Raw genomic sequence first — 24790 nt, 5'->3', positions numbered from 1 at the left:
TCACAAAATATTGATGTAACTTTCAATATCTTGATAACTACATTCCCGCAATGCACTTAAACTCTCATGAATAAAACACTAATTATGTGTAGAAAACTGAGACTTTTAGATGCTGCCATTCACTGCTGCACTAGTTTACACAATCTCCACACAACTTGATCATTTAAGTATCTTAGTGACAGACGTTGGGATAGATAAGGGTGTGTATCAGGGTAACAATGCTGGTCAGAACCTTAATATGGCTAGAATTGGATTTTTAAAGTGTTTTTAAATCTCTGGGTAGGATGCTGGTCTCTGTTTCACCCTCTAAATCACTCACTATATTCAGGCTGGTGATTTTTACTTTTTTCTAGATTAGCCACCATATGAATCATTGATATTGGGTGTTCTGTATATAATGTCACTTTTTGTCAACTTTTGTCTGCCTTGTTCCAGACACTTTTATCTTTTACACACATAAAACTATTGCAGACTACAGCTTGATCATAATTCACAAGCATATATGTCCAAAAATAAGTGACAGATCCAGTGATAACTGATTTTCCAGTCCGCTGTAGGCGGCTGCCTTAGTGTGTGTTTCCAGTTTTCACCTGTGAGCAGAGCTCCTCTGCTTTCTCCAGCGCTGCTTTCAGATGGTTGTGATCTGGATGAGACTCTGGAGTGTTTTCTAAGATCTGCAATCAGAAACAGTTCAAAACAATTCAGATTCGGATTAGAAAGGGGAAACAAAAAGTCATTGCAAATCTGGAATTTCCACAAGAATTTTATGTACAAACATTTTTGATGATGAGAGGGTAGCGTGTGACTCTCTGCATCGGCTTGAGTAGAAAACTGGACAGAGGCATCCCTTTGCACCTGGGATCCATGGCTAACCTCTGATGGAAACACAAAACATCAAAATTCATTGTTTTAGTTGCAGTTTCCCCCACAAAAATGTTTTTAATACAATTTGAAGACTTTTAAAGTTATTTCATGTTTAAAGGGGCAGTGCTGTGTGTCTTCCAGGCTCACAGTGACATTTCATAGGGCAAACAAGTAACTATGTTAACTTCAGTTGTTAAAAATTGCTATGTATATGTAACATAGTTAAAATGGTTGAGGTTAAATCCTGCTAAAATGCACCATCTGCTGGTAAAAAGTTGTATTGCATTCACCCTAGAAAGAGCGAGGTATTATGGGTAATCCTCAGAGCCATGAGGATCACTGACGAGGAGCTTGTTTTATGCCAGAGACTGACCTTACCTCCATGCCCGTTCTGTGAAATGCAGATGGAGAATTAAAGAAACAGCTGATGCCAACTTGAGCAGCTCCTTGTCGTTCATTACCACACCGATAGAAGCCACCAAAACCACATAGGCCACATATATCAAATATGACTTAAAAGAAATTTTACTATGTAATTTAACACCTTGAAATCTTTCTGAAGCTCCGCCTTTAGGAAGTGATCAGAGTTCTAACCTTGAGGAAGTCTTTGATCTCAGGACTGTCGTCCGTCTTCTGTTGAATCAGCGTGGCCCCGTTCAGCTGACATGAACAGAACCTGCAAAAAAACAAGATGGCTGCTCCACTACACGAAGCCGGACAAAAACTCCTACAGATGGAAAGCGATCCACTTCCTGACCTGATGTATGGCTGCATGTGAGGCAGCTGGTTGGTCAGGATGTCGCCGATCATCTTCACAGGCATCCGATCGCCCGACATCTTCTTCCTCACCCTGAGAGCCCTGCAAGGAAACCCTGAGTCTGTAAAAGCTACAAGAGGTGTTTATCTAAACCTCACCAACAATATAGATTTTTTTGCTCACTTGAGAAGTTTGATGTTGCACATGATGAGCTCCTTCCAGTTCACAAAGATCATGGCCACCTCCTTCTCTGTCAGCAGCTCACACTCCAGCAGAGGCTTATGGAAGATCTACACCAACGGAGAAGAAGTGACGTTTAGTGCAAGGCAGATCTCTCCGTGCGAACTGCTGTTTTATGGCGTTTGATATCAATTTATAGCAAATGTCTGAACACTGCTTCATGCTGAATATCAAATGTTTGCAGTGTTTCTCAAAATTCTGACTTTCTAATATTAAATTGGAGCATGTCTTTAACAGCTGTCCAAATGGAGATTATTGAGCTCATTTTAACTGATCAGGTAATGAATGTATTTATTGCTTATCGAGCTAGGCTTAGTTAGCAATTCAAATAAAGAAAAAATGCAATAGTGGGAAGTATTTCCCAAGGTGCTTAGGGGCAGGTTTTTGTACTGAGAGTGAGATGGAAGTGTTACTTTGACCTTGTGGTTACCTCAGTGACGAGTTGCAGATCGTTGACGTAGTTCTCCTCTGTGACGATCAGCTCATGGATGTAGCCCTGTCTCTTCCTCTCCATCGGACTCAGCATGTCCAGCAGGTGGAGGTCAGCGCACCCTGAAGGTCAAATGTCACAGAAAAGAAAAAACAACACACCACCGTCACCCTGGCTTTTCTCAGCAGGAACGGCGCTACATACACTAAGCATAGAACAAAAGGAAACCATTTTAGGTCATACATACCTGAGACCAACATACAAAGACTGGAGTGGCATCTCAGTCAAATGTGACACTGTCAATATGAAGCTCTGTTCACTATATTTACTACAGTGGAGTTTTGTTCTGCGATAAGGACGCTCTGCACTGATGTGTGTAGGATGGTGGATGACTTATTGTTGAAGGAAGCTGCTGCGCTGAGCTGGAGCGATTCAGCCAGTCAAGAAGGAACAGAATGTGGTGTGCTTCAGACAACAGGCTGAATTAATGATCAAACTACATGGACACAAACAGCTTTTACACAAAAAAGAAAGATGTTTTTGTAGACCATCTCCATAGAAACAGCAGGTGCAACTTTTTCAATAAAGCCTTATTGCTGATATGGAAATATTGAATATTATTAGCTGGGAACTATGTTTGTTAGAAACCAAAAGCAAAAAGTCAGAAATAATTTATGATTGTTTATTTATCAAAAGTCATATCACTATTGCAAAATTCACAGATATTATGACATAGATGTTTTCCTAATATTGTGCAGTTCTAGTTAAGAGTTTAAAGGTTATTGTCAAAACAACAGAGGAAACATGACAAAAGGAATTAGATTTAATTGGTTTTATTTGCTATAATGCTAATACTGATTTTCCCATTAACTTTACTTAAAAGGGTTGAAATTATTGCTTTGTTTTATGATCTTATCTTTATGAACATGCACACTTGCAGAATCTGCTCTGTTTCCTCGGGTTTTTGCATTATGAACTGAACTTTACAATAATGTTTGATAAATAAGATGAAAGTGGGTTATGTGTAGAACAGCTGAAATGACTAATCGTGATTTATCGATTACTGAAGTAATTGTCAAGTAATTTAGTAATCAATTAATTTTTATTTGATTAATAGTTGGAATAGTCAGTTATTAAAATAATTGTTAGTTGCAGCCCTAATGTGTATGACTGAACTGGCTCTGTATGAATACAGTTGACTAAATTTTGGGAGATGCCTCAGTTAGAAACCCAGTTACACCCAGTTAAAAACAAACTTGTTGGTTCAACAAAGATTACTTGAAATTTACTTTTGTCAGAAGTATAAATAGTATTTGGTTTGAATATATATGGACTGAACTAAAGTTCCTCGTTTGGAATCGATTTGGTTTATGATTCTAAGTAAAGGTATTTATGACAGAATGGACATCAGAAATAATTACACCCCCTCCCTTTTCTGTTTTGTTTACTTGCTTCTGTTTTTCTCGTGCTGGCTGCGCTCTTAAGCTGCACTTCTCTTGCTGAGATGCGCTGTACTGCAGTTACAACGGTTCGCCACCAGTGGGCACATGGAGCACAGTGACGCTCCTGACTCAGTGAGCAAACGGCAATTAAGCGCAGTACCGGCTGGTCAGCGACGGCGCTCACTGTTGCTCTCATGTCTCAACAGCGTTCATCAAAATAAAAGAACCTGCACAAAACCACACTGATTAATTATTAAGTGTGCAACATATTGAATAGTTTTGGAATCCACCATAAAGACAAGCAGTATTGCTTATTTTATTATTCAATTCTCAAAATGAGAAGTATCTTTATAAAATGAATATTTTATCAAGTTTTAATAATTTAAGTCAATTTATTACACTAAATTGCTATTTTAAAGAGCCTTTTTAAAAACGGATGTGTAATAATGTGAATAACAAGGCCAGTTGTCTGCAGTCCATCTTACATTGTTTAATCATCAGAACAAGGAGGCTTCCCTGTTTCATGAAGACCTCCACTCATAAAAACAATTCAACAAACACCATCATTCTGTACACTTTGTTCACTCATTCAAGTCTTCTGTGTTTCCATCCCGTTTATTGGTTTCCATAAAAACTGCTCATTTATGCACTGTTTTTCGATCACACATTCATTCGTACATGCACTCACTGCCACCTCTCTGATTACATTTGGCTTTCTTTAACCATCAGTTTAGCTATACTTATCCACATAAAGGATAGTGCATTACAGGTTATTAATTATGAATCAAAAGGATCTTATTTATTTATATTTTTTTTTAACTAAGCAGTCTAAACCAGAATCACGATGTAACTCAGAGCTTAGCTAAGGTTTTTCTTCCAATAAAACCACTTTGACACATCATAAAAGTTTATTCTACAAATAAAAAACTACGTGTATAAATTCAAACCTTTTTGACCTGCATTACTTTGAATTCTTAAATGATTTAGATAAATGGCGATGGAGACAAAAGTAACTGCAGAGGTTGGGACACAATTGATTTTAGCCATCATATATCCTCAACCAAACCGGTGTGGAGGAGCGTGGCTCTGGTTTAGTTGGCTCCTTTCTCTAAACTCATGAGCTCCATCTGTCAAACCTTGATAATCAGTAACCAACTGGTACAAAAAAATAAAAAGGTGAATGTAAATTAGACAAGTTCCCAAAACTAACAAGTCCAGTTTGCTAAACCCCCCACTGACCTTATCTCATCGACCAATCAGACAGCTTGACTTTCAATACTGACTCAATGAGGAACCAATGAGATTCAAGAAGGCTCATAATGCTAACAGATTATTGCTTCCTGTATAAAAATGTATTTCTATAATCATTTCATTCATCTGTGTTTCTGAGGGTAAACATTAAAATCACAATACTGTCATTTGAATAAACAACAAATAACCCTAATACAAAGATATGGCAGTCCCTCTAACACTAGTCTGTTGCTATGCAAAAAAACAAAAAAAAAAAAGGTTCATGTCTCGTCTGCAACAGGTAATACACTGAAAATAATCTGTCTCAAGTAAAAGCAAGGCAGTGACGTTTCCTGTGCATTGGCTGATTCAGTAAAATGACACTAAAACGTGACGCTTTCAGGATGGAATGAGGTGAGGGAAAAATGATCCGCTTGAAACAAACTGATTTCATTGTGGAGATGCACCGAGAAATCTGCCCGCGAATGCAACTGAACAGAACTGAACGGAACTGAACGGAACTGAACGGAACTGAACGGAACTGAACGGAACTGAATGGAATTGAATGGAACTGGCCAATTTTCAGCTGGTTAAGTGACCAGTCGGTTGACTGGTTGCAAACTCAAAACTCCAATTTTTATATAGACAATTAGTGAATGGATCTTCTAAATGCTACTAGGTTGTCATTAACAATCTCCACAGCCTTTGGTGTGGAAGTTGTTACTTTCAGGTTTTGATTATATCACTCTTTCACCTGTTTCACCTGTTGGTACTTGTTTGTTTGTTTGTTTGTTTTATACCAACTTTTTCAGTGGTACAAAAAAGTGCAATCTGACTCAGGAAGTCAAATCCCTCCTGACTTTGGGATGTTTTGTCAAACAGGTAAAAAAACAACAACCATATGGTTCATGCAAGATACTAGATTTCTCAGGAAATTTTAGAGTTAATTCCAACTATGCTAATAAGAAAGTAAAACCCTGTTTTACAACTACTGGTCTCCTTCATATAGCATGACATTGCATTTGACACTTATACTATAAATACTGATCGACAGTAAAGCTAGATAAATATAGCTCTTAAAGAGGAATTGGAAAAGTCTACAATCAGTAGAAAGTCAGATTTAGGAAATTGACCACAAATCTCTGATCGGTGCATCTCTACTGGAAAAAAGTTTTTTCTTTTCTTTTCTTTCAGGTTTGTGTGTCTTTGATGTTTTAGTAAAACAATACTGTTTCTTTAAAATCTCAGAGGGGTGAAATAGTTGTGCATGGCTAAATCATGTTTGCATACAATGCAAAAGGAGCTCAAAGTTGAAAAAACATGTTTGCCAAGCATAAAACAGCACCTGCTTGGTAAGGAACAATAGTACAAAGCAGTTTGGCCATTTTTTTTTTTTTTTTTTTTTTTTAAAAATGGGATTAACACCTTTTTCACCAAGTGAAAACCATGATAAATATAACTGTGACACTATGTGTGTGTGTGTGTGTGTGTGTGTGTGTGTGTGTGTGTTAATATTAATCTAGAGTCAGATGTGCTACTTGGTTTAACCAGGGCAAGAGGAACAATGTTTACTCCTCCAACAAACAAAACCCTAGAAATAAGATGAATTCCTATGTGCAAACGCAATAACTTGGGTAAGAATCTTAAAAAGTCCGATGACTTCTTTCACTGGAATGATTTAGACATTTGAAAGCAGCCGCTGCACAATCACTGCACCCCTAAAAGGCTTAGTACCAAATCCACCTGCACGTCATCACGGTGTCCTTATCTTGGTCTAGCTCATTATTGCATGAATGTTTCCCATCGACATAGCAACAGAAAAAACAATAATAATGTAAACAAAACATCAAACATTAATGGATCATTTGAAGTTAATACACATTCAGAATGGTAAGGTTTTACATATTAAAACATATCTGCTGTGAGTTGTGTGTGGCTGTGTTCTGTGTATCAGGTTCTTTTGTGTAATTTGGTTGCAGAGGAACTTCAGCTCCACTCTGGCCGCTCGTCCCCTTTCCCGCCAGAAGGCAAGCAGCGCTGCAGCGTAAGATTTAAAGGGATAGTTCAGCAATTTCTAAGACAGGCAAGCATTTAATCTTTTATTTGCAATAAATAACTTGTCTTAATTTAGTACAAATCCAGATTAGTTGATTTTGGAAGCCTACAGTTAGTCCAAGAAAGGCTAAGACCAAAATGATTTATTTTATGAGCTTTTATGCCAGCCATTTTTGATTTGAATAGTTGCTCACACAAAGCCAAGTGATTATTTACACACAAAAAAAGAAGGTAGGAGGGAGTGCGCCACCAATGATCTTCCCATGGAAACACAAACTGTAACCTGTGGAAATATGTGCAACACGTTTAAATGAACATGATTTTATTGATTTTTAAGATGAATTACTTTTACATTAAGCACAGAATGTTTTCCATTTTCAGAGCATGCTCCTGCGGTCTCCGTTTCCTGTATAATCGGTTTGTGTGTAAATAAATACTCAATGCAAACAACATATAAAGGCTCATAAAATTAACCTGTTTTCAGCCTCCAGGACCAACTACCTAATTCATACTAAATGAAGACTGCGAGAACACTGATATATTGCTGGAAAGATATTACCCGTCTATAGTGTTTTAACAGAATTGGAATTCTCAACTATCCCTTTAACCGTCTGCTGCCATCAGTACTTCTCTTCTCCCTTTGAGTAGGGTGGGAAGGGTGAGGAAGAAAGAGGCAAGACGTAGAGGAAGGGAATCTTTGGCATTGAGGAGAGGAGACAGTTTAACTCTGAGACTTGTCCTCCAGCAGATAGTGGGTCTTTCTGTGAAGCTGTGGGAGGGGTGGAGGGGGACAGGTTAGTGAGGGAGGGGAGCCAGCACCTTTGACTGACATGTGACTAAAGCGATGGAAGCAGGGTCAAAACAAAACAAACAAAAGAGATTGGAATGAGTTGAGTGAATGACTAATGACTAAATCTCCCATAAAGCCACAAAATGACCCACTATCCACTTCACCCTGCTGGCACAAGGCTCTCTCTCTCTCTATGTGTGTGTGTGTGTGTGTGTGTGTGTGTACGTGTGCGGCTATGGGAGTACATGTGTGTGTATACAGCCACTGTGATCCAGTAAAGACCTGTTCATTAGTCCAATCTTAAAAAGGGGAGGAGTTCAACAAGTTCCCCTCCTCTTCTCCCTTCATTCCCAATCGAAACCTCTAGCCAGATGAACCAGAAAGAGATGAAAAGCAAGAAAGGAAGAGGAGGAGCAGGAGGAGTGCTGACTACTGATCTCCCTTCCTGGTGAAGCATGCCGTTTGGAGAGTTTGGCCAAGTCTGGTCAGAACCATGCATAGACAAAGAGTTCAGGGCGTGTTCATTTTTTAACGTTACAGTCTGTCTGTGTGTCTGCCTGTCTCTGGCTTCTACAGGTGGAGAGGCGCCATGTCCGGGTCATGTGACCTCTCGCTGCTGTCCCATTGGTAGAGTGGCCTAGTGGGCGTGGCCTAGTGGGTCTCTTTGAGGGCTTTGAGGAGAGGGGGGTTCTGGGTAATGATATGATCCTAGAGAGAGGACGACAACAACAACATCAACAAAAAAAAAACAAAAAAAAAAACAACTAAACAAAAAAAACAAAAAAACAACAAGAAACAACAACAAGAACAATATCTGGTTGGGTGCTAGGTGGGTGGAGCGTGCAGCAAGACAGAGTGTGTGTGGAGGTGCACCGAGACATGGGACAAGACCGGAGCGTCTAAAGCGACAGCAACACACAGCTCACACAGGATTTATGGTTTTATTCTTTTCTGTAAAATTCAATAAGTGATTTTCTCGTCACAGAGCAGCTGAATTTGTACTGAGATTAGATTACACTTCAGTGGACTCTATTCAGTCATTAGCAGTCATCAGGGAACTTCTGAAGACCTGTGGTTGCATTCAGAGAAAAGGGGGCTGAATACTTTTGTATTAGGGCTATAACAATTCCTCAAATCATTCAAGAAGCTTGATTAAAATTCCTTGAGGAAAATTATCTGGCTCAAACTTAGCAAATTTGAAAATACATCTTCAAAGTTGCATGGAGCTTTATGCTTTACGAAAAAGAAGCATCTTCATCGCTTATTAGTCTGTTTTTGCTACCAAGGAACACATCTATTATAATGCAGTGTTATTATAGGGGTGTTATTGAAGAGGGTGGAGCATCTTTATATGACGCATGGGTGAGCGACAGGAGGAGAGGTCCACCTAATCAATTTTTTTTATTTCACTTTTCCACATCCAGTCACTAGTGGCCATTATTTGATTGTAATACAATAAGACAGGAGAAGAAAAGAAGGGTGAAACATGGGGTAAAGGTCGCACAGCGGTTTTTTCAGGGTATTTACAAGTCAGTAAGTCTAATTGAATACATTTTAAGGCATTTTTAATGCCCTCTTGAGTGACATTTCTGGGGTTTGTTGTGGCTCTTGGCAGCAGCTTTATGTTTTTCACATTGCATATGTGAGAAACATATATGCAGCTGAAAAGTTCTTATTATATGGGTTTGCAGCAGAAGTGAGCCACTGTTGAAAATAAACTTTGTTCAGCCAACTGGCAATAACTTTGGACTTACCCATGATAGACAAAAAATGGTAGCTAGCTAGCTATGAAGCATAAATTAGCAGCTAGCTAGCGGGAGCCTGAACGGCCTCGTGTCAGAGAATGCAACGAAAGATGTTTTCATGTGACTCAATCTGTTGTATGAGAGAAAAGTCCTGCCACCACCAAACAATTGATATATGAGATTAAACAGTTCTGCCACAACAAAATTTAAGACCTCTGACTAATACATTTAAGGCTAACTTACATTTGTTAACGTTTTTAAGACATCCTTATGCCATAATTTTTAATTTATGTACCGTATCTTCCGGACTATAAGGCGGACCTAAAAGCCTTAAATTTTCTCAAAAATCAGCAGTGCGCCTTATAATCCGGTGCGCCTTATGTGTGCACTGAATTCCAAAATCTGTCCCTGACACAGAGACCTAAAGTGTACAGTACGTACGCTGGCAGCGATAAACCAATCAGAGGACATTACGTAATACGTAAAGTGCGTACGGCAGTAGCAATAAACCAATCAGAGAATTGTTGTCCGAGTTCTGCAGCATACGCCACCTGGCAACGAGATTGACTCCGACAATGATGAGAGAGAACCTGGCATATTTGATGGCGAAATTGCCCAGCTGTTCAATTGACATACAGAAGAGGAGGACTTTGAGGGATTTGTGGAAGAATAAAAAATAATGTGAGTGTATTGGGCGAATAAAGTTCAACTAAACTTACTGTTTTGTTTCCATTACCTTTTTTTTTTTGTTGACCGTATGTTTTAGCATCCGTCTTATAATCTGGTGCGCCTTACAGTCCGGAAAATACGGTAATTTGTGTATGAGTGAATTCAATGCATGTGTCGTTGGATGATTAGACAAGCCACAAATCAGTTTGTGATTGAGGACAATAAAGTTACCATTTAAGTGGTGTTTACAGAGTTCAATGTGTTTACACAGTTCGTAGTAAATACATTGAACAACTCGGGTGTGAAAGCACTAAGATTGGATTATTCAGCAACTAACACCCATCCAGTTGGGTCTGGGGAGAAACAAAGTATGAAGCCAGAGTTAAACCTCATGTCCACTGTTGGGTATGGTGAGGGATCTGTGATGCTTGTCAACATGGGATTTTCCTTTTTCTCCCAACTGAATGAATTAAAGATCAATTCCTCAGAATTACTCACTATGAGAAAATATTCATTTATTTTTCTTCAAATTCCACAGAGGGTGCCAACAAATTTGCATTTGCCAGTCCCCATGCTTAGCTTTTTCTGTTTTCTTTTTACTGTGTTGTGATGTTTCTGCTGCGCTGTAGAAACTCTCACATTTATGGTGGATCATGCTGAAGGAAAACATGCAGAGAGGAAAAAAAGGTGCTTATGCACTGATGCATGCAAATTAACACACATCTACATGCAAATACACAGCAAACAAACACACACAGACTCCACCCAGAGGTGGTGCATGATGGGGAGGTTATCAAAGAGGCCCAAAGGAGTGTGAAGGTGAAAGGTGAAACCAGCCTGGGGTCAAAAAGACTGACAGAGAGGGACAGCATCTCCACACCTGGCTCTGGGTGTGTGTGTGTCTGAGTGTGACAGTGTGTTTGTGTTACACGGAACTGAACGTTAGTCTGCTCATCTTAGCGCACACTGCCGGTGGAATCTACGTTACAGGTGAGGTCGTGTGTGCGCGTACTCACACTGCGTGCTTGGGTCGGTGTCTGTCGTCAGTTTGACGTAGTTGCTAGGAAACAGGCCTTCCCTCCCATTCAGTTCTCCTTTCCACCAATCACAGTCGTCCTTGTTGAGCACGTTGATCACCTGACCCTTCTGGAAGGCCAGCTCGTCGTCGTTCTGGGCCACGTAGTCATACATGCCAATCACCTGACACAGAGCTTCACAAAAACAGAAAAAACGGACCAGACATCAACATTTTCGATTTGACACAAAATTCCAAACCAAAAGTGACTTAAAAAAACAGACTAATCCATTTCTTAAAGCATTTCTTTCGTTTTACCTGCCCAGACTCACCTTTATTTTTATTTACCTCTACCTTAGCCCAGGTGTCTGAAACCTGCGGCTCTTTGTACCTTCCACAATGACTACAGGGTTTTTTCAGGTTTCACCAACTCAAATGTAAGATTTTTCAAGACCTTTTTAATACCATTACTAATGAAATTTAAGACCTGTATTGTGATAAAAATGTACAAATGACAATAAATTGGCAATAAATTTTCACTTAACCATGAGAGACATAAAAAAAATCTAGCTAACTAGCAAGAGTACATTAGCAGCTAGTTAGCGGTAGCATCAACCACCTATGATGAGTGAGGTCCACAAAGACGGATATAAATGTGTGACATGCATACCTGTGCTGGCAGGAGCCAGTTTAGGAGGGGTGGGCTCTGTGGGAGTGGTCTTGCTGGTGCTGGGACTCAGAAGCTTCACATAATTGGCTGGGAACCAACCAATCTGCCGCTTTTTCCCCCGAGCCTTCATCATGAGAAATAGAGAACGACAGCAGATATCAGCTCACCCCCCACACTGAGCTGTTACTTTTGAACATCCTTTAGAGCAATTGACTCAAACCATTATACTTTAATGTTTTTCACCCACAATATTTTTTCTTGTTCAAAGCACACCAAACTGTGACTGTAAAACCAAGGTATCAAACTATGATTGTTGTGTATCTTTACACAAGGTTTTTGAAGGTTTCATATTTAAGACTTTGAATTTGATTTTAAAATGTAATTTATTTCTTAAGGCCTTATTAAGACCATTGGATTAAATTCAAGACCTGAATCACATCAGAAATGTACAAAAGAAACAGCCTTAACCACCCTAGTGCCAAGCTTTTTTGCACAGAATGAATGTAGCATCGTAACAGAAGTGATCCAATGGTGAAGATGAACATCATCCTGCCAATACATTTGCACTTAAACCATGATAGATGCAAAAAAGCTAAAAAAAAAAAAAAAAAAAAAAAACACACACAAAAAAAACATGCTTGCTTGCATATTTTTAGCTAGCTAGTTTTTCCTTCTCCTTCCGTTTTCACTGTGGAAACCAGAACAAATGTTCTGCAAAGGTATATTAGCAGCTAGCTAGCTACCAGCAGCTTCAACTGCCTTGAAGCTGCAGAACGCAAAGAAGAAGCAGATTAAACACAACTCAAACTGCCTGAAAAGACCCATGAGAAAGAAAAAAAAATAACAGAATATGAGATTGAATATTAAATATTCCTGTAACCACAAGATGTGGTGGCAAGAATATTTAAATATATTTAAAGATCTGTGAATAAGATATTTAAGGCTGTCTTGCCTTATTTTAATTAACTTAAGACATTTCAAAGCCTTGATTTAAAATACATCAATCTAAGACCTGTGATGAACGTATTCAAGACCAACTTCAATTTCTTTTAAAATAAATTTAATACATTTAAGGCCTTACTTCTATATGTATGAATATAAGACTTTTTAAGAGTGTGTACTAATTTTGGCAAAAAATTATAAACTAGCTAATGTTTGTAAATACAGATAAGAACAAATGCAGATTTTTAACTATCTTCAATTTTTTTTCTGCAATATTTGCATTGAAATTCCACAAGGAATGACACAAATATCTGTTTTCCTTCTCACTAGGCTGGAAACTGTGTGCTTTGTCAAATAAATTGTCCATCTGCTTATGTTTATCTTTATTTTAAATCTTAAAAATTGAAATAAAATGCTGGTTATTTAAAAATTACAAGAAATGTCCTAAAGTAGATATTTGCCTAAAAAGTTACCTTTTCTCAAAAGGTCATGTGGCACTGGCCTTATTTTAATGAATTTAACACATTTTACGGCCTTAATTTTAGATAAATGAAACTGAGACTTTTAAGGACGTGAGGGCACCCTGTTTACACCTCTAATAAGCATGTTTATGTTGTCCATGTTAAGACGACCTGATAGACATCTGTCCAGGTTGGACAGTGCTGGTGTACCTGCAGCTCGCCCTCCCACCAGCCCCCGGGATTCTTCTTCCTGATGAGGATGAGCTGTCCCGGTGCTAACGTCAGCTGCTCTGCGCCCGTTGCAGTGTAAGCAGCGATCACCTGAGCGATCTCTAAAAGAGGGAAAAGGAAGGAAGATGGGTTTTTTTTAACGTCTAAGAATATTACAGTTTGACTAAAAGCAGAAGTCAGCATTTTGCAAACACTCTAATTTAAACGACTAAAGACGCGAAACAAGTTATACTAAGTGGAAACCAGCAGAACAAATGATGCACATAGATTGAATTAGATTTACTAATCTAAGCCAAATCTGTTTTATTAGAACAAAGATAAGAAAAAATCTCACCTGGTTTCTTCCCCAGACTTCCCATCTTCCCTGCTGGTCCCAGGGACTGATAAAGGGAAATTCACGACAATTAAAAATAATAAATAAATAAAATAAAATCCTGCAAATATTCCCAAACTATAATTTTAGCCCAGACTAAATAATCTGAAACAAAGGTTTCAACCTCTGGCACTGAGTCACGTGGTTTGACGTAGTTGGAAGGAAAGACTCCAGTCTTTCCCCCCACCATGCCAGTCCACCAATCCCCTTCTTTCCTGGTCACCACGACGATGTCTCCTTGCTGGAAACTAAGGTCCCCCTGTTCACTGCTCTCATAGGTGTACATGGCCACATATTCTGGAGAAAAGCAGAAGGAAAAAGTCACCACTCTCTCTAGAGAAAGTCAGGAATCAGTAAACGTTCTTTATCGAGTTACCTTCTCCAGATTCGGAAGGTTTTGCCGGAGAGGATGAGGGTCGTTTCCCATTGGGCGGACTCTCCGATATTCCAGCTTCACTAGGGGACAAGAGGGCAAACAAAACGAAAAGATTCAAAATGTGTAAATATTTAAAAGTAAAATAATTTCTATATAAGGAATGTCATGTTGACAAGCTGATTTCCAAAGAGCCATCACAGTTTGCCATATTTCGACAAACACTTCCAGATCTGACAAAAACAAAATGCAGCTGGATGCAGTCTGGTTAAGGTGGTGTTCACCGAACATTTTCTGCCTTTAACAAATTTTTAAAACTGTGACAAAAAAAATCTGAAGGCCCTCTGTCATTTTGACCACTTTCAATTCACACTCCTGACCACTTGGTGCAGAAGTGCAAAGCAATCTTCACTTGGAGAAATGTTCCCTGATTTCAAAACACTGGCTGAAGTGGCTCTTATAATTCCAGTCTCCATTGTTGCAGCAGAGTGCAGATTCAGCGTTCAGATCAACATCAAAACCTTGAGATGTTTGATTAAGCACAAGTTGCCACACAATTCAGGTCCATGCGGAAGTTGTGAGACTGTGTTCAGACCACAGCAGGTGAATCGTTCATAATTTAAATATCATTTAATTAGATTCTTTTAATATCTAGTTCTTGGGGCCACCTGTATTAATTTTCTTCATGTGTGATGGCATAATGTGATAATAATAGATTATGATGGGATACTTTTGACACCAAAAAAATAAAAATAAATAAATAAAAAGTCAAGTATAACCTCTGAGTACAATATGAATTTAAGATAAAGATTCTCCTTTTTAGGAACATGGACATCACTGAATTGGATCAAAGATTATTTCATTGTCATCGATGCGTTGCCATTCTGAGAGGACTGTGGAGTGATGGGCTCTTTTAAACTTACTTAGTGTTTTTGCTGCGGACTGCAGCAGCAGCGGCAGCAGAGGGAATCGTCATGTTGGCTGAGATGAGCTTGACGTAACTTTTGGGGAACCAGCCTCTTTGTCCATTCTGAAGCTCACCTAGCCACCACATGTCCTGCTGCTCCAACACTGTTATGATCTGCATCAAAAACAACGTTACCGCTTTCAGACCAACAACTTCATACACAAGTCCATAGTTCATTTCATTTCATTTTTTTTATTTAATTCACTCAATAAATATGAATACTTCATGTAACAACTAAAAGAAATCATTAATGATTTTCACATTTCTTTTAAATGCAGAAAGGTTTAGATTGTTTTAGCTCACTGTTAAGGTTGTTCTATAAACTGACACCTTTAACTGAAATGCATCTTTCTATCATCATCAGTCTGAATCCAAGGGACTAATTCATTTACCTTAGTTGCAACAGGAATTGTTTTGGATATTTTATATAAGATTTTCATGACAAATGTTCATCACTGAGGACCCCCAAAACTTAATATCTTTTGTTTTTTTTTGTAGCTCAACTACTTCGATATGTAATTGTGCATCCGCATTTTTTATAGCAACAAAATATAATAAACTTTGTTTTACTGGTAGTAATCTGATAATCTTTTACTATCAAACCATTTTTTAATTTTTCTGAATTAATTTCCAACCATGTATAGTGGGGATGCTCTGATCAGGTTTTTTGCTGCCAATTCCGATACTGATTATCCATGAAAGCCGATCACCAATACTGAGCATCCAGATTGGCTGTTAATTTTTCACTTTAGGTATAAATGCTACTATGTGATCTAGCAAACTGGAAAAATGATCTGGTAACAAAACGACCTAATTTAGACAGAAAACATGCAAAATACTTGCAAAGACAATGCAGCAAGTATTCAGTGAAAAAGACAACAGGAAAACCTGCAATCGGTAAAACAATATTTAACACCAAGGCTCTCAACAGCCTAAAATTATACATTAAGTCAAATAAACATCACAGCACTGCCGGTATCAAACAATGTCAAATACAAAAGTAAACATTCATTTCAAGTTAAATGCAGGTTACATTAAAGTAAACAATCTTGTTACTAAGTCGAAACTGCCTGTGAACACAGCCAGCTGTTTGGTGCTGGTTCTGATTGGTTGTTTCTGAGCGAGCGGTGTAATTCTGCAGAACTCAGGGAGGAGGCAGAGGAGGGTGACTTTTTTCACAGATTATCTATCATGTTAGGACAGCGAAAGTTTTAAAATCTATGTAAAAACTTTTTTGTTAAGTTACATGTAGCTTTTAGGAGTTGTTCGATGTGAGAGAACATTTGGTGGAGTGGAAACGGCGCTACGTCTGTGAAATATGACATCTCAGTAGCGCAGTGGTGGTTCAACAGCAAGAGCAGAACCCTGCGTCTTCCACTGTTGGTTATCTAACCCGATGACTTAAATTATTTTTCGGGTTATTTGCTTAGCTTTCTGACCGTCATGCTCAACTGGACGAGAATTGTGCGTTGATTTACCTGCTGTCTGATCACCCCAGTGTCTTTTTTCTGCAGTGAGCCTCGATGTAGTAATAGTCTGTCAGGTGCTTGTTGTTTTAAATGTCATATTAGATTCATTGTGTTGATGCATTTTGATGTGCTTCACCCCGAGGGTATTTTTTCATCACAAGATGGAACTTTACTCCATCAATCAAATTTTATTTGCATAGCACATTTCAGCAGCAAGGCATTTATTTCAAAGTGCTTTAGATCTTTAAAACTAAAATGCAGAGTCATGTAATATTGAATAAACAAACAAACAAAAAGAAACATTAAAACCCGCACCCCTTTTCTAGCCCTTTAGAACTTTAGTTAAAACGCCATTTAAATGGGACTCTAACCCTTTAGGACTTTAGTTGAAACTCTGTCAACCGGGACTCTCCATCACTCTCAGAGCACTAAAATTCCACACAACATTGCTTAGGATTTGCTACCGTGCGCCTGTGCCGTGTGACGGAAAGGGGGAAATACGCTGCACACTGGCTTCAGAGGGTTGCGAAGTACAACATGTAGGTGATCGATTTTTGCGGCAATAAGAGAGAGAGTGATTGGCGATCACCAATCATACACGTTTTCACGGAAATCAGCTGCTTCTGATCGGTGGCTGATCGATCGGGACACCACTAATGTACAGCAAATTAATATTTTCTCCTGAATAAAATAAGATTGTCATCCACAAATAAGATAGACTGAAGAAATTTAGAAAGCGGAAAAAGTAGAGGTCCAATGATCAATCCTTGTGGTACTCCACACCTAATATCCTGTACAGTAGATTTTCTGTTATCTTCTACAAACTTTTTTTCTGTCCTTCAGGTAACTAGTAACTGTAAACACGGGATTGAATAGCGACCACTGGATGGACTGCTACCTCATTTTTGTTGAAGTTGAGGTGGTTGTCCTTCTTGGCTCTCCAAGGATACAAGGCCTGAGCCTGAAGTCCCTCCACCTTCTCCCCCTAAAAATAAAACACAAAAAAGGTAGGATTGCCGCATATTACAACTATCTGTCTTTGCATATTGACTGATTCATTTTATCCCTTTTTCTACCTGTCCTAGTACAGGAGAAGGTGAGGAGCCTGTCGTCATGGTGGCAGGCGTGAAGGCGGAGCGTTGCCGTAACTGTGCCGATGGAACGCTGAGAGAGGGATTCTGATTGGCTGAGGAGGTAGGCCAGGCGTCCCATCCCTCGCTGTCTGACTGGCTTGCTGTGCTGGATGGCCAACTGACACAAAGGAATCGGACGATCAGGCTACAGCGGAAAACTATCGACACATTTAGGAGTCGGGAAGTAAGTCAGACTTACGTGGTGCTGAAGTCTGCCCAGTTGCTGTTAGCAGAAGATGTTGAGGTGGAGGTGTGTCCGGAGGCTGAAGGGGGAGTGGCCATTGGCTGCTGGGTCGAAGGGGGTGTGGCTGAAGACGGAGGCCGCAAGCTGATTGGTGCTTCGCTTTCAGGTATCCGCTCTGCATAATTAGCTGGGAACCAACCGGTCCTGCCTCTGAGTTCACCACCCAGCCACCCAGGCTCCCCAGTTTGAGACTCATCCACCTATCAGAACACAGAGGCAACATTACAAAAAGGTCTACTGACACAGAGGTAGCTCTAAATACTACCGTCAACTCTTCAAAGGTACAATGAACAACAAAAACAAAGCTTTGCCGGTGAGACTATCTGTCACAGTGAGCAAAGTTATTAAATACTAGAAAAATGGAAGAGAAAAAATGAGGCGGAGTAATCCTTTTGCTGGTTAATGTTCCACCAAGTGTTCATTATATTCAGCAACTTTCTTGACCAAATTACAATGAAATAGCTGCTCGGCAACTATTTCTTGTATTTGCATAATTAGGAGGATGCAACAGGAAAAATCAAAGATATGCTGTTTCTAGACAAAACTCTTAGAGTGTTTTCACACCTGACAGTCCGGAGGACTCGGCTCGATTAGGAACCAAAACTGCAATATATGTTGCATTTTCAGCTGATGCGGTTCACTTTCACTGAACTGCGTCAAACAATCCAAACTAATTGGGAGCCACCTGTGGGGGCGCTGCACCAAGAACCTCTGAAGGAAGCCGCAGGAAAACCTCAGAAGACATGAGTGCAACTTCTTCCTTCACAAAATAGAAATAAAAGTGGAATAGTGTGAGATTTTAGCAGTTGCAGTTTCAGCAATTTCTCTTTCTAGCATTTGACTCCTGGTTCTATTTACCCAGAATGCCGTGCACTACAGTGAGTTTCCTGCTTAAAAGCAGCTTCCGGTCTGCTTGGCGTTCTCTTATGTACTTGAACCGCACCAGAGTTCACTTTAATGAAACCGAGGCCGAGGATTTTAGGGTGGACCAGTTTGCTTTTTTTGGTCCACATCAGAGTTCTATTACACATTCACACCTCCCCAGACAAACCAGACTTTCAAAGCAGACAAACTAGAGTTGGATTAAAGCAGACTAAATGTGGCTGGTGTAAATGCACCCTTAATAACATGTAGGCCTGCAGGCACTCCGGCTTAGCTGTAACTCAGATTCACCGTTGAAGAGAAGAAATAATAAAACATCTTAAGTTCAGCTTCTCAGAGCAGAATTCCAGTAAGCAGATTTTTTTTCATTTACCGAACCAGACTTGCATTGTCAACATATTTAGCGACCTGTTTATGAAGTGATCCCACATCTCTGAATGTACCACCAGGTTTTTGCAAATTGCTGCTGGCTAGGAGCTGAGTGGGAGAACTGTGAGGAAAGGCTGCTCTGTCAGGTTGCAGTTTCCAAGCTCGTAGCTTGGAAACTGCAGCTTTTCTCAAACATGAATGGAAGAATTAAGTTAACACTCCAGGTTTGTTTTTGATGAGAGAATAACATAGCATGATGTAAAGCTTAGAAAAGTAAATTTGACATGATACTGCCCCTTTAAAAGCGACACAACCGTATTTATTAAAACACACACACATAACTACAAGTCCTTTTAGTTGTCAAGTGATCCATGTCTAAGGGATGCTCACGCTGGTTATGAAAATACAAGAGGTCTGGCAGCATTTCGGCTACCTTACCTTACCCCCTATGAAAAGTATTCACCCCTTTGGATATTTTTCAACTTTTCTTAGTTTTACAAATCATTTATGGTAAACAAAATTTGGCTTTTGTGACAAACAAATGACAGAATTAGCAAAAGAATGTTGTAAATTTTTTTGGTCAAAAAAAAAAAAAAGAAAAAGAAAAAAAAAAAAAAAAAAGCCAAATTTCGTTGATTTTGATTGACTTGTCAAAGAAGTCAAATGGTTCAACATTCAATACTTTTCACAGGCGCTGGACATCTATCTGTGATGACTTTGTGAAAAACAAAGTCAATTACATTCATCCACTGGTAAATGGAAAAACATCTAGATGACATGAGATGAACCAATGGCAGCAAGCGTTTTCTTTTGTTTTTGGCTTGTGATTGGTGGAAGCACACAACACTGCACTGGGCGGGGCTGGGGGGACGAGGGGCAAGGACTTACCCATTCCCCCTTCACCTTCAGTATGCACAGCGGAGGAGAGAGGAAAAAGTTAATACAAGCAATCAGTCTTTCACACACAAGCACACTGCAGGAGGAAGCCCAAGAAACCGAAACAGAACGCGTGTCGAAAGCACTCTCTAAAGCTACTTTCTGAAGTGAATGGGTCAAAGTACGCACCATGATGACATCACCAGGCTGGATGCTGATCTCATCGTGACTACGAGCATCGAATGGATACAGAGCCCTGTAGTAGACCACCTTCACTGGCTGCTGCTGTTTTTGTTGCTCGAAGCCACTGGCAGAAGCTTTCTGGTCAAACAGACTTGGGCCAGGAGCCTTGTCTACTGTAGGGAGATCAGAGAACCAGAAATATAACAAACTCAGGCTGCTTGTGACCAAAAAAACAATACACATGATGTACCATACTGACGGTGATACTGGACGTAGACCAAGATGTGTGCCACGTCTCAGAACTAGGTACATAAAAGCCCACTAGGCCTTTATTGAAGCTTAGCTGGGCAAAGACAAAGAAGACTACTGCTCTTCTGTTTTATGGTCAAATGAAAATAAATGTAACTGTTTCCAGTGGTTTTAGTGCAAAAAACACTAAACAAGCAAGTTGATGGAAGTATTTTTCAGCCAATGCCGCTAAAAATCTAATCAACGTAGTACAAAGTGAGGAAATAAGACTGCATACAGTTTTTTTTATCATCAGGCAGAGATACTTGGTCTTGAGAAAAACAGTGCAACAGATTCAGGTTTGTAGGCCTTTTCACACTCATTCCAACCTTTTCTGATCTTCCCACAACTTCTCCATAGGATTGAGATGTTTTGGTGATGGCCACACCAAAACATTGGCTTTATGGTCATTAAGCCACTTTGACTTTGTGCTCAGGGTTATTGTCCATTTGGAAGACCAATGTGTACCAGAGATTTTACTTGATGCTACCACCATCATACTTGACAGTTAGGATGGTACGAGCATCCCGGATTTTCCTCCAAATGTAACGCTGCTCATTATAGCCAAACAGTTCCACTTTAGCTTCATTAGACCACAGCAAATGTCTCCAAAAATCAAGATATTTTGCCTGTGTCCATCTGCAAATTGCAATCTGCGTTTTTATGTTTCTTATGGAGAGATGACTTCCTCCTTGTCAAGTGGCCTTTCACCTTATGTCAGTACAGGACATGTTTCACTGTGGATAATGACTTTCTTTTCAGCTTCAGCAGCATCTTCAAAGGGTCTTTGGCTTTTGTTCTGGAGACGATTAATACATTCATCTCTAGCATACAGAAAGTGTCTCTTTCCTGAGTGGTACCATGTTTGAACATTCCCATCATGTCTATACTGACACAGAATAGTTTGAAGAGATGAACACTGTACCTTCAAGCATTGGTAAATTGTTTCCAAGGGTGAACCAGACTTGCTCAGCTGCACAATTCTCTTCCTCATATCTTGGCTGATTTCTTTTGATTTGATTTCTTTTCTCATTACGTCAAACAAGAAATAAGTATGTTTAAGATGTGACCTTAAAATACATCCATGCTGGTCCACAGAGTTCTGTTCCTCATGTCTTAGGTGTGTTCCAACACTCCTGATTCAGATGACTGCATGACATCCTCTGTATGCTATGATATGTTGCAGAAGCCCGTTAGTCAGAGATTCATTTAAGTCAGGTGTGTCGTAGCCAGGAGAAACCTAAAGTGTTGGACAGTGATCCAGGGTTGGGAGCCACTGAGTTAACCTGCCGTAAGCCATGAAATGATCATCTGGGCTTTCCCTCATTGTTTAAAGAGACAGTCATCAATCTGTATATGAACTTCTAAATTTGAAGACATTAATAAATACATTTCTGACATTCTCTCTTTAATGTGTGTCTCTTTAATTCTAACAGACCTAAACTAGAGAACTTGGTCTGATTTAACTTCAGACAGAAATAAAGGTGAATGCGTCTTTTTATTTGGTGTATGTAAAAGCCTAGTTTCAACTGGATGAACAGCTATAACCACTTCCCACTTGATTCCAACCACATATTCAGGAGAATCCCAATCAGCAGCAGCTGTAACCCACCTGCTGAAGCCCAGGGGTCGGCTGGCTGGCTGAACAACTTGTTCAGTTTGTCCTGCATGTCCTTCTTTCCTCTGCTCTCCACATCCTTCTCTTCCACTGAGCTGGCCCCCTTCCTGCCCTCCTCTTCCTCCTCCATCCCTCTCCTTTTCCTCTCCTCTTCCTCCTGAGTCACTCTGTTTAGCCAGGCGTGTGACGTAGACATGGAGGTAGGGCTAGGAACTTTAGGGGCGGAGCTTCCCGTTTCTCCCCGCCAAGCCACTCCTTCCTTTGACAATGACCTGGATGTTGGCAAGAATAAGGTGCAAAGAAGGTCCCATTATTTACCAAAACAAAAAAGCCAACATTTCAGTATTTCTTCCCGTCTTACCCGCCCTCCTGCAGCTCAGCAGACTTCCTTTCGATTGCCGTTTGCATGTAAGGTTGGGAGAGTGACTGAGCGCCTCCCTCTAACTCCTTCTGCTTCTGCCTCTGCTGCCGGCTGTGGATCTCCCGCAGTTCCTGCAAAGCATCATGGCGTACAGGAAAGGAACAGCAATGAGGGCGAAGTGGGGTCAGAGGGTCGGTGGCTACGGGTTACAGTCCACAACTAAACAACAACACCAGCAGCGGCAGCACGTTTCGCATTAGTCAGGTGATCAAGACAAGCTCCACCCCCTTCCAATAAACGGAGCAGCATAACGTTTTGGCATGTTTCCAACAAAAGGAAACAATATATAAACCTTTTTTTTTTAAATAAATGTTATTTAAAACAAAATCACAACCTTTTCATACATTTCAGTCTTCTAGCAATGTATGTTTTGTTGTCTATACATAGTGAGGTGGAGTGTTTCCACCATCTTTCTAAAGTGCTATGATTTTCTTTGTCCAAACTTGTTGAAACTTTAGATTCATCTTCATTTGATTTATTCCTTGTGAATTGCTTTAGTGGTGAAAAAATATGGCTGGGAGAAGACCAATAGGCAAAAAATAACGTATTGGTGTAGGAGTTTCAGAAAAATTTTAAGTGCAGAAATCTGTTCTTGATCTCCTTTCTCATTTTTTTTTCCAACTGCTCCTTCAGTGAGAATAAACATTTCATTAATTAATAGCCGGATAAATTAAAATTAGCTCAATAATTACCGTTTTGATGACTAACATTTTTTGAAGAGTAATTTTGTTTACAGAGACATCATAATCCATTTTATTTAATTAGTAAGTTAATTTCCTCTTTGGATCAATAAAATGTTTTTGAATTTAAATTGAATGCAATTCATGTTTCATTTGTGTGTGTTTTGATATCCGTTTTATTTATTGTTTTTGCATGTTGTGTTTATTCTTGGATATTTGAAATAACTTCCAGTTATAGTGTTAATGTTGACAAAATCAGCGTTTATTGATCTTCGAGAGGGCAAACTTGAATTATTATTCCATCATCATATTATTTGAAAATGGACTCAAAACAACATTATTATTTATCGCAATAATTACTGGGAACATTTCTTATCCAGCAAAATTTGTTGTACAGTGATAGTGAAGTTTAAAAAATAAAAATATGAAGTATATTTTTATATATTGGTTCGGTTTTTACATCTTCAGTGCTTCATATGATTAGTTTTCCGAAATTTGTAATTTCAAAAAAATTGCAAAAAGTTCAGAAGATTTTTTTTTTTACTGGAATGGATGTTGCAGCTACCAATCCCAAAGCAATGTGCGCTGCTGAAGGCGGAGGGGCGGAGCTTGCACAAAGGACTCTCTTGTGTTGACATACTGGGTTAAAAAGATTGAATGAATAAAGGAAGGCTAACAGAGGGTGGAAAAGGGATGAGTGCGCTGGAATAAACATGGGCAGATCTGTGTACCCATGACAACCATCTGTGCCGTTAGAAACCACTCTGTCGCTTAAAACAATGGAATGTGGATGCCATGTTCCGCACGCACGCACACACGCACTCAATTATAGACTCCAAGGGGTCCGAAAGTAGAATGGTGAGTTGCGGGGCCCACCCTTTCTAGATGTCCTAGATCTATAAAAAAAATCAGGCAAGTCAAAAAAAAATCTTGATACTAAAAATCACCTTCTATAAACACAATTTGAAACTTTATTTTACATGTCAGTTTAACGCTCACTTGTGGGGCCCGTTTCTAACATTTATGCTTTGCGGGGTCCAACTTTACACACAAGTTTTTTAGTCCATTATGAGGCTTGCTTTTAATGTTCGAACCTTAAAAGGCCCAGCTTTACACACATACTTTTTTGGACACTTATGGGGCTTGCTTTTAACATTTAACTCTTGTTAGGTCTGCCTTTAAGATTTCCTAGCCCTGTCTTTCAGCAGAGCTCTTTATCTTTAAATTTGGATTGATCAAATCTATCCCCTACCCTAATCAAACCCAAACATCCATTTGTCTGGAACAATCATTTAATGAAAAAAAAAAAAAAAAAAAAAAAACCCCAAAATTTTGTTAGGGTTATTAAACCTTTCATCTAAGAAAATAAACTA

At 39.4% G+C, this 24790-nt stretch overlaps 1 protein-coding gene across 5 annotated transcripts in view; it reads right to left on the bottom strand.

Annotated features, from left to right (window-relative positions):
- itsn1 (intersectin 1 (SH3 domain protein)) overlaps positions 1 to 24790 on the bottom strand; it is a 61132-nt gene that overhangs the window by 5484 nt on the left and 30858 nt on the right. For 2 of the 5 annotated variants that reach the window (XM_015048399.1, XM_015048402.1), the window contains 20 exons: positions 22678 to 22808; positions 22311 to 22588; positions 20417 to 20583; positions 20240 to 20254; positions 18056 to 18300; positions 17800 to 17974; positions 17622 to 17708; positions 15211 to 15368; positions 14291 to 14370; positions 14039 to 14211; positions 13876 to 13921; positions 13521 to 13642; positions 11908 to 12031; positions 11239 to 11433; positions 2292 to 2413; positions 1805 to 1911; positions 1622 to 1723; positions 1459 to 1540; positions 777 to 875; positions 591 to 674 (listed from right to left, as the gene is read on the bottom strand). In XM_015048399.1, coding sequence (XP_014903885.1) covers positions 591 to 674; positions 777 to 875; positions 1459 to 1540; positions 1622 to 1723; positions 1805 to 1911; positions 2292 to 2413; positions 11239 to 11433; positions 11908 to 12031; positions 13521 to 13642; positions 13876 to 13921; positions 14039 to 14211; positions 14291 to 14370; positions 15211 to 15368; positions 17622 to 17708; positions 17800 to 17974; positions 18056 to 18300; positions 20240 to 20254; positions 20417 to 20583; positions 22311 to 22588; positions 22678 to 22808 — 2592 coding nt within the window. The remainder of the gene's footprint in view (positions 1 to 590; positions 675 to 776; positions 876 to 1458; positions 1541 to 1621; positions 1724 to 1804; positions 1912 to 2291; positions 2414 to 11238; positions 11434 to 11907; positions 12032 to 13520; positions 13643 to 13875; positions 13922 to 14038; positions 14212 to 14290; positions 14371 to 15210; positions 15369 to 17621; positions 17709 to 17799; positions 17975 to 18055; positions 18301 to 20239; positions 20255 to 20416; positions 20584 to 22310; positions 22589 to 22677; positions 22809 to 24790) is intronic. The other 3 variants (XM_015048401.1, XM_015048403.1, XM_015048400.1) reach the window with 2 other exon arrangements.

The sequence above is a fragment of the Poecilia latipinna genome, unplaced genomic scaffold (genome assembly GCF_001443285.1).
Source record: "Poecilia latipinna isolate Pla-1442-1.1 unplaced genomic scaffold, P_latipinna-1.0 Scaffold881, whole genome shotgun sequence".
Classification (NCBI taxonomy): Eukaryota; Metazoa; Chordata; class Actinopteri; order Cyprinodontiformes; family Poeciliidae; genus Poecilia; species Poecilia latipinna.
Note: the sequence above shows the minus strand (reverse complement) of the source record. Positions and strands in the feature narration are given on the sequence as shown.